This window comes from Asterias rubens, chromosome 5 (assembly GCF_902459465.1).
Source record: "Asterias rubens chromosome 5, eAstRub1.3, whole genome shotgun sequence".
NCBI lineage: Eukaryota > Metazoa > Echinodermata > Asteroidea > Forcipulatida > Asteriidae > Asterias > Asterias rubens.
The window spans coordinates 14736047-14746598 of NC_047066.1; the positions used below are offsets into that span (position 1 = coordinate 14736047).

General features: G+C 39.0%; 1 protein-coding gene across 1 annotated transcript; it reads right to left on the reverse strand.

Annotated features, from left to right (window-relative positions):
- Positions 1-2072: 2072 nt before the first annotated feature.
- LOC117290211 (fibroleukin-like) lies at positions 2073-3840 on the reverse strand. Its single transcript, XM_033771470.1, has 2 exons — positions 3006-3840; positions 2073-2089 (listed from the first exon to the last, which is right to left on the reverse strand). Exons 1-2 carry the CDS (start codon positions 3838-3840, stop codon positions 2073-2075), a joined length of 852 nt encoding a protein of 283 aa, XP_033627361.1.
- Between the last annotated feature and the right edge of the window lie 6712 nt (positions 3841-10552).

Below are 10552 nucleotides of genomic sequence, written 5' to 3' on the forward strand. Positions count from 1 at the left end.
CCTTGTTGGACGAATTTGTGTGCTGTCGAGATAGGAATAAAAGAAGTCTTTTATTATTTGAGTGAGAGATTACCTCTTTCTCAAAAACTACGTTACTTCAGAGGGAGTCGTTTCCCACAAAGCTTTATACTACCAACAGCTCTCCAATGCTCGTTACCAAGTCAGTTTTTAAGTTAATATTTGTTTTGAGTAATTACCAAACGTGTACTTTCCCTCTAATGTGTTTACCATTATCTCAAAATGGCTTATTGCGATGGTAGAGCAGAATGTGTAGTTTTATTTTAGCAGCGGGTATCGCAAATATTTCATAATAATTGCTAATGTTGTATCGGGGATAAAAAATACTTTCGGTTTTTGCCCACACACCGGTACTGTATGCTCAAATATTTTTAGGGTTCTGTTTGGGAAAAATCAACAGGCTTTACTCCGGTGTGGTGTATCATTAATTTAAGGTTATCAATGTATTATGCAACCTTTGGTTTGTGTTGGAACTGTATAGACGCGAAATGGTTTTTTCTATGAATGAAACTACTCCAAAACTTGACGGTGAAACTAAATGACGCTGTTATCTACATCAAACCATTTAAAATGTGATTACAGATAAAAAACAAATCCTCGAGTGAGGTCATGAAAATCATTGATGGATCCAGACTGGCTCATAAATCGCAACTCAACGGCATTTTTTTTTTTTTTTTTACTTTAATAAGTTACATTTTGTTCATCACTTTTGATAATTCCTTAAAAACTAATTTTCTAGATCCAACCTTATCAGATGAATTCGTCTACTTTTGTTTTGAATGGTTTTCTCCATCAGAAATTTAATTTTATATTTTATTTATTTCATGTGGGCTGGATCAATCAATGATTTATTAAGTATTCTCAAATAATTGTGAGAGTTAGTAAAACATTATAAAATGTCGCATACATTACCGTTACATTCAAGTACTTTGTCCATGCAAACAACTTGCATACAATTAAGTGATAAAGAACTGTTCACAATTTTTGTATGGTTTTTTTTTTTTACCTTTCGTGTTTTTTTTTTAGAAAATTAAACTAATCACGTCAACAAGAAAAACAGGTAATACATGAATATTGAATTAGACATTAAAGCAATAATATATAGCATGTGTTAGGGTCATTTTGACCTGAAATATAAGTCAAAAGCGACCCAAAGAGGGTCAAAATGACGACCAAGTCTGACAATCAATTCCGGATCAAGTCTGAGCTGGGTCCTGCTCAGGTTTGACCGGGGATCCGGTTAATTTCTTACCCGGAATCCGGGTCAAGTCAGAGCTTGGATTCGGGTCAAGTCTGAGTTTGAATTCGGGTCAAGTCAGAGCTTGGATTCGGGTCAAGTCTGAGCTGGGATTCTGGTCAAGTCTGGGCTGGTATTCGGGTCTAGTCAGAGCCATGTATTCGGGTCAAGTCTGAGCTGGGATCCGGGTCAAGTCTAAGCAAGGATCAAGTCTGAGGTGGGATCCGTCTTAAGTGTGACCAAGGATTCTGTCAGGTCTGACCCTGGATCTGGATCAATTCTTACCCAGGTTCCGGGTCATGTCTGAGCTGGTTCCGGGTCAAATCTGACCAAGGATTTTGCCAAGTCTGACTAGGGATCCGGACTAAGGCTGACCAAGGATTTTATCAAGTGTGACCCGGGAACCAGGTCAAGTCTGACGCAGTGAGTTTGTAGAGTAATAGGTATTGATCAACTTAAATTTCCGAGTGAGAATTAGTACATAGCTTAGACATCATTGATGGATCCAGAATGACGGGAAATCAACATTTCCACTACATAATTATAGCTTACACTCGTATTTAAAAAAATGTTTAGGTTCCGATAGATTTTCAATTGATTACTGTATCAGTGTTTGAATATTGGATCAATCATTGATGAATAATTAAAATAACAACTACAACTTAATTGGAACTTAAAGTTGCGTGGCCTTATTTTCACCCCAAAATTGTTTGTTGAGCCTGTGCTTTTGAATTTTTACTCATTAAAAAAAAAAAAAAAATTACAAATTAGACCTAGCATCTTTAAGTCATCTTTTAACGCCCAATCTGAACAAAAGTCACACTTCTATCACGTCTAAAGGATACAAAATTGCAACAATACATGAATTTTAGATAAAATTTATTTTTAAACAAAACAAAAAAGAAGAAGAAAAAAAGAAGGAAAACAACAAATATATTTATGACCAAATACATTGTACCCTAACCCTTGCCCTTCTCTCATCGGATGTACATGATCATATGGGGGACTTTTGGCAGAAAAACTTGCTTTCTTGCAAAAGAAGCTATGTACGAGCAAATTAATTTCACCTGCAACATGTTTAAGCGCATTCAGTTGAAATTCGTTCCGCTTGGACTTCATGAATTTATAGTTGCCTCTATTTATGCGTATACACACACTCAAAAACTAAACAGTTGAATCCAACACTTGCATGAGTTCGGTGAGTGACTACATTGAAAGTGTTGGATCCAGCGTTTTGTTTGTTAAATCTAGCATTTTAAATTTTTGATCCATCGCAAAAAGGGTTAATTGAACATTTTAAGTGTTGTTTCAACATTTCTCAAACTCATTTGAATTGTTGGATCAGCTTTTTAAACGTTAAACTGGCACTTAAAATGGTTGACCGAGTACATACAAATGCTGGATTCAACACTTTTCAAGTGTAGTCACTCACCAAACTCATGCAGGTGTTGGATTAAACTCTTTAGTTTTTAGAGGACACCTCATGATTACAATATTGCTCTTCACAAATAAGAAGGAAAACAAGAGAATGAAGTCTTCATAATTACCCTATGCTTCTTTGTGACGCGCATCTTATCGGTTTAAATCTTGAGCCGAATTTTCATTGTGCATTCTTTTATTGAGAAATACTCGTAAGTTTCCCCTGAGAGCTTCTTGCCACTGAACCACAATGATGAATTATAAAAGTGGGTTCCTCCATGATAATAAAGGCCATTTAAATTACACTGGTAGCAGTTATTATACCACCAACCTCCCTTTCCGTAGATGGCACAGTTCAGCTCAGTGCATGGATCCCCACCTGCCTCAAAGCGTTGGTCATTGTCGTTGTCTTTCGTAGTAAAGAGCATACCATTGTTCAAGTATCGGGAGTTCAACCCTAGAGTATACATAAGGGCATCACCTGCTGTACTCTCAACATTGTACAAGTCGACATGGAGCTGAAACTGTTCTCCTGTAACCCTGAAATCTCCATAAACAGCCCAAACTTCTGCAGCCTTCCAATCCAATATATCAACACGCAGCTGCCACATTGGGCCGGACTCAGTCAAGATGCGTAAGTTAGTATTGCCAAGCCAGAACTCCCCATCCAAGTTGCCGAAACCATTGCCGTAGTCGGCCCAGTTGCGATAAAAGTCAACACTGCCGTCTTGACGCCTCTGGATGACGATCCAGCCTCCGCCATCAGTCTCCATGTCGCAGTACACTTGCAAACCACCAGCAAACCGGGCAGGAAATATTGTAAAGACACCACTCACTTTCTGACCCGCCTGAAGAAGCTCCTGGCAGCTGCTGTAACGAGGCATAGAGGAGACGGTTGTATCAGGGGGTGCATGGGACAGGAGAGGTGTGTCCGTATTGCCATCGTAGTACACACTACCAAAGTGTGTAATCAAGTTATCAGGAAACTGGGCAATGGTGGCATTATTCAGCTCACAAAGGTGATGAATGTCATCATAATTTACTGATTTACAGTTAGGATAATCACAATGACAGTTACGAACACAGCGGACACGCGAACTGACGTTGACACTCTGATATATACAATACTGAAGTGCCCGATCTTCTGCAGCGTTGAATGTTTGCATCAGGTTACCACAGTAACACAAACGAAAAATAGCAATCACTATGATTACTTCGACGGTGAGCTTTAAAATAACTGTAGTTCCAAAAGTTAGAAAGTTCCCATCGTGTGTCATATTTGCATATCGCTTCTTTCGTACACTACACATAGATGATGATTTGAAATAAATCTATACATGTGATGGTCGGAGTGTCAACGCAGAAGTGAAACCACTGAGTCTGATATCGTTTTTCGTTATGACGCAGCTGAAATTGTTACCCTTGTTAAAAGCGATTTTATTGTTGAAACTATAACGTGCAAGAGTTTGATTGGTCAGTATACTGTCACGTGTTTCTTTTGATGTCAACTTATTAGGCCGTATCCGAATCGGCGTCTACAACGGTACGGCTATGGCTGTTGTTAAGGACGTTGTTAAGGATGTCCTATATTCCTCAACGCATGATGACACAACAATCTGTAGCTATAGCTGTAGCCGCAAATTCGAACACGGCCTAAAAAAAATAAAATTCAAAGAATTTTCATGATTAAATGAATTTTCAAAGATGACGAAGGTTGTGCCATTCAGAGAGGATTGTGGGATACGTGACGTCATGTGCAGAGATCCACCTGAAGGAATTCACTTAATGGTGAATTATGTGTTGGTGAAACTATAGCAACAGCACCCTTTCCCAATACTGCATGCACCGTTTATTGATTCTGGAAGAAACACAAAGGAAGCTGCTTTTGCATGCTCTAAAAATAGGTGGAAGCTAGATAAAGAGCAACATGGTTTTGGTGTTTTTTAGTTAGAACTACAGGTAGAAACCAGGGAGAGCAACACGTTTAATTAAAGGGGAACAGTCAACCATGATTGTGCAATGACCGCGTTTGGAAAAATACACGTGAATCTGTAAAAAATAAAGATGATGGGCAGAGCCTATAGACCTTTATCCAGTAGCGGCCATCTTGATTTTCTTCCATTCAATATCAATGTAACCAAACTGAGGCTGGGAGGAGAATTAGTCTGGTTCCTTTTTGTACAACAAAAAATAGCATCCATTACTGGTGTTGGATCAGGGAACATGACTAAGATGGTGACAACGTGATAGTTCCAAGAGGTTCGGTTTAAAGCGTAGGGGTACTTTTTGTAGGACAAAAAAACACAATGTCCACAGATTTAAATTAAACTTACACAGTTTGAAGATTATGATAGTAGAAAGCTTCCCTAGAAATGTTTCTTTACCGAGGTGCTGCAGTTTATGAGTAAAACAAATAATTTTCGTCTCATATTTTATAGCATGTAAAAACTTATTAACCAGTTATTCTATGTTTATGGTATAGTATCACAACTGGTTAATGGGATTTTACATGCTAAAATAATTTTCAGCTCACTGAGACGAAAATTATTTTGTGGCTTGTCTTACTCATTTCTAAGAAACTACAGAACTTTAGTTAATAATAGTTTGAAAGGAAGTTTCCACTATCATTATCTTTCAACCCTTTAAGTTTAATGTAAATCTGTGGACATTTTGAAAAAGTACCCAAATCCTTTAAATGTGACTGTTACGTTTATTGGATTAATCTTCGGTTATAAAACCAAACAATCTCAAGGATGATTGTTTGATCATACAGGACTATGAACTGGATTTTGCTAACAAAACAGTTGCTGGCAGTGTATTGCACTTTTAATATGTAACCCACCATACATATAAAATGACAAACCTGTTGAAGTTTCAGATCGATCAGCCATCTGGGTTACGAGAAAAAAAAGTCAACAACCGATTACAAATTTGTGCATGAAACGCTCACTGAGCGATAAACACCAAACGGGGAATTAGTTCATTTTATTTCTCATCAATAAATAACATTTCAGAAAGAAATAATTATTTCAAGTGGTTTTTTCTACTATCAGCACAAATAAACAGTGTAATTTTTATGTAAATCTGTTATCTTAGATCCTAATGAGCTTTTTTCTTAAACCAAGTCTGTATTTAATACTCAAGTGTTCAATTTAACTGTATACTTGGGGCTCTCAATAACCCTTAAGAGATACAAGAGTTCTCAATAACTCGATCGTCGAGGCTGACAGAGTCCTCTCCCCGGATATATCAATGTGCAATGTGACACACCTAAATTTCTACTCCCGTTAAAAATAACTCCTATCTTAACAAATTCTAAACATAGCTATACCTGGCTTATTTTGGGCCTTGCCTCCACGCGTTTTCCGCCAGTTTATTACTTTTTTCCTATCATTAATATATACCTGTTTGTATTACTATAATATTGTGGAAATGTTTTGTGGAAATAAATGTGTATTGAATTGAATAAAAAGAACTATTCTTGGTTGGCCAATCAGAAATTTTAACTCAAAAGTTTGCCAACCTTTAAAAAACTTTAACACAATAAAAGGAAATGACAAGTCATGATTGTTGCGCTTTGGCCATTTTATTCAGAACCTTGTTACTCCGGTAAATACAACGGAGACGGCACACTCCGTACGTTTGCCGCGACCCTGACTATTTCCTGTAACATCATACAAAATAAATAAGTGATTTGCATAAAGGAAGAAATAACCTTTCCACACATTTTGTTTAAATCTACTGCGGGGATTCAATAAACTAACAAAAATAGACATTTTCTGAGACTTAAAGGCAGTGGACACTATTGGTAATTGTCAAAGACTAGCCTTCACAGTTGGTGTATCTCAGCATATGCATAAAAGAACTAACCTGTGAAAATTTGAGCTCAATTGGTCGTCGAAATTGCGAGATAATAATGAAAGAAAAAAACACCCTTGTCACACGAAGTTGTGTGCGTTTAGATGGTTGATTTCGAGACCTCAAGTTCTAAATCTGAGGTCTCGAAATCAAATTCGTGGACAATTACTTCTTTCTCGAAAACTATGGCACTTCAGAGGAAGCCGTTTCTCACAATGTTTTATACTATCAACCTCTCCCCATTTCTCGTCACCAAGAAAGGTTTTATGCTAATAATTATTTTGAGTAATTACCAATAGTGTCCACTGCCTTTAAATTTTAGTACACAAACGTAAAAGTTTTCATCAAAAAACCTCTCGAAATATTTTTTTAAATTAATAAACAATATTCTGTTCACGTTCAAGTTGATCAAACGTGTTCTAGACAAGGACACCTACAGGCTATTTATTGTACAACAATGTTCACACGGCACCTTTTGTTTCCCTCGCAGCGACCTTTTTTTACACGGCTACTTCTTTTTTTCGTGACTTTTAGCGACTTTTTTGTTGTGTGTTTAATCATGCTTATAGTCGGTGTGAATGCCTTTAATCTAAAACGTGTACTAATTTACATGGGAAATTGACAAACGGTACCTTGTTCAACACCCAATTGGTATGTTGCACAAAATTAACTTTGACATTTAAAAGAGTATAGGCCTGCCGCTGCATGCATCGTTAATATAAAATGTATTATTTAAAATAAAATGATTTATGTTTAAACATTTCTACAAAGTACAAACGGTAAAACTTGTTGGGTCTATACCACGTGCTCTCTAATCCAAACTCGCCTACACATTAACCTACAAAATCATCTCAGAAAGCATTTGGATGGGTCGATGTATAGGCTTCTCTTTTGTACATATTTTTTTCCTTAATATGCACGATCACAAAAACGGCTACGGCCCTTTTTTAATCCACAGCTTCGGCTCCAGTTCAGCTCATGTAAGCTTCTCCCCGCAGTTGCTTTGATAATTGCACGTGCTTTGCGTGCGGGCTCTAGGCTTCAGACGAGAGAACGGAATCTGAAACCGAACCCAAAGCTGAAGCCGCGGTTTCGAAAAGGGCCTCTGAAAGTATTCATTGCGTTCGAGCTTTCCTTGGTCGACCCCGCGGTGCTCACTCGGTTGGGACCCTGACAAGAGCTAATCGAACGATCACTCGCCTCTCGTGGTAGACTTGACTCAAGTCCCAAGTCCCAAAACCTGTTCCGCACGCGGGACAGGGACTTTATGACGATGTTTTGCCTGCATGATATATAAATGTATTAATGGTTATGAATATGTAACATTGCTGCGTGATATGTGTTGACCAATCAAACGCACCCAAAAAGAAGACTAGTTCATTTTGCTGTTTTTGTGTGTTAAGATTTTCCAATAACAACGTGCAGAGTAAGAAACGACCTCGGCAAGTCCCATTCTCGGGACCACATTTTGACGGCGAGCGCGCACTGTACTGTGCTACGGGTTGGTTCGTTGTAAATTGACGTGATATGCTTAGGGACCTCTCACTCGAGAATGGGACTTGAATCAAGTCTACTCCCGTGGTGAAGTCACGCACCTCGGGCCAGCCCCAAGACCCGTTCCACAAGCAGTGCATTATTGGGGCTGACCAGGAGTAAGGGGCTGACCCGGTTGAGCCCCTGCAATGACGTCAAAGCATACATTCGAACGTACCGGGGGCAGAATCCGGCAGATCATTGTTCAAATCTCTACTGCGTCACCGTCAATGGGTATTCCCATCATTAATGTGACCTTCTTTGCTGATAGGTTGCTGTTGCGATAAAGTTGCCGTACTGTGGATTTACCCGGTAAATCTGCTGCCACCTATCGTCTCAGAAAGTCTCCTATTGATTTCTTACTGGCCTCTAGCGTCGCTTTGAAAAGCCCCATAGCACTAATTTTTGTACGAGAGGAAAGCCCTTGAAATTGTCCATCCAATGGTGCTAAACTTGTTTAGATTGAGCAATGATTTTGGGTCAAATTGACCCGTTGTACTTTTGATTTTCTCTGTGCACAAAAATCCCGTAGGGAGGCTAGTTGAGTTCGTTTCGGAGCACAGCCGCCTACTTTTAATTTTCGGTATCAAGAAGTCTGGAAGCCGCTCTAAAGCTTTGAAATTTGAATTCAGGGACATGCCAGGATGACGCTGGTACAAACTGCGTCTCTCTATCGTTTTTAGTTCCAGAATGATTCAAAAGCATAGCTGAAAGTTTTTATAAGTCCGGGCTTTTTTTTTCAACGCATATATTTGTTTTCTCGAATAATCACCACATGCCGTGTGTATCATGCATTAAATGTCCCAAATTTATGGGGTGTGTCGGGTCTACTCCCTGGCCTCTAGCGTCGCTTTGAAAATCCCCATAGCACTAATTTTTGTACGAGAGGAAAACCCTTGAAATTGTCCATCCAATGGTGCTAAACTTGTTTAGATTGACCTATGATTTGGGGTCAAATTGACCCGTTGTACTTTTGATTTTCTCTGTGCACAAAAATCCCGTAGGGAGGCTTGTTGAGTTCATTTGAGCACAGCCGCCTTCTTTTAATTTTCGGTATCAAGAAGTCTGGAAGCCGCTCTAAAACTTTGAAATTTTAATTCAGGGACATGCCAGGATGACGCAGGTACAAACTGCGTCTCTCTATCGTTTTTAGTTCCAGAATGATTCAAAAGCATAGCTGAAAGTTTTTATAAGTCCGGGTTTTTTTTTCAACGCATATGTTTGTTTTCTCCAATAATCACCACATGCCGTGTGTATCATGCATTAAATGTCCCAAATTTATGGGGTGTGTCGGGTCTACTCCCTGGCCTCTAGCGTCGCTTTGAAAATCCCCATAGCACTAATTCTTGTACGAGAGGAAAGCCCTTGAAATTGTCCATCCAATGGTGCTAAACTGGTTTAGATTGAGCCATGATTATGGGTCAAATTGGCCCTTTGATTTTCTCTGTGCACAAAAATCCCGTAGGGAGGCTTGTTGAGTTCGTTTCGGAGCACAGCCGCCTACTTTTAGTTGTCGGTATCAAGAAGTCTGGAAGCCGCTCTAAAACTGTTAAAACAGCCGCCTACTTTAAATTTTCGGTATCATAGTGGAGGTTGTTGAAATCGTTTCTGAGCAACCCGCAAGAGCGATAGATTGAATTTCATTTTCCCTGTCTGAGTTTTATTCCCGTCTTCATAAAAAAAAGCATTCAAAAGTGAATACAACAAATGTTAGAACATGCATCCAGGTAATGACAACATTCGAGTGTTTTCCATAACATATCGGATTTACCTAATTGCTATAAGGTAATATTTATGCGTGAAACTTTACATCAACAGTTCAGCTACATTTTCCTTGAAAGTATCCCATTCCGTGTGTACTATACATTTGCGCAGGGAAACCTACTTAAACACAACCTTCAAGGAAAAACGTATTTAGGACTTAAAATGGCGGCCATATTGAATTTTGCTAGATATTTTAAACAGCTTGAATTTGATTTTGTTTTTACCCGTATTCCCCTTAACCTTAAACTTTTTTGGGGCGGGGCCTATAGCCCCCCCCTGATTCAACACTTTTGTTAAAAATAAATTTCGGCGTTTGCCACGAATTGCCTCCACTGTGGCAAGCAACCGAAACCTAGTTGAGCTTTGCCCGACATGCCTAAGGGGTGGGTGTGCCTTGAAGAGGGTGTGTCCACAATGTTCAAAATCTTTAACACACTATTTTTCTCATGTACAGAATTACCCAATCCCTTTCTAAGATCCCCGAAAGAATTAATTTCTAAGTTCCACAGAACACAGCGAAGACAAAATATGGGGGGGGGGGGCACACATATTTCGATCAACGAATGGCTCTGCATTGAAGGGGTGGGGGTAATTGCTATTGCTTTTACAATTAGTCGACCATAACTGTTTCATGATTTGGTGGTGGCGTTTGACACGAAATGCCGCCACTTTGCACGGGCCGAAATTTGGCAGGAGGTGTGCCCATAATGATCTCATAAGTTG

Bases quoted from the DNA above. Each gene is read 5' to 3' on its own strand.
- LOC117290211 (XM_033771470.1), bottom strand. From the start codon at position 3,840: ATGCAAACATTCAACGCTGCAGAAGATCGGGCACTTCAGTATTGTATA.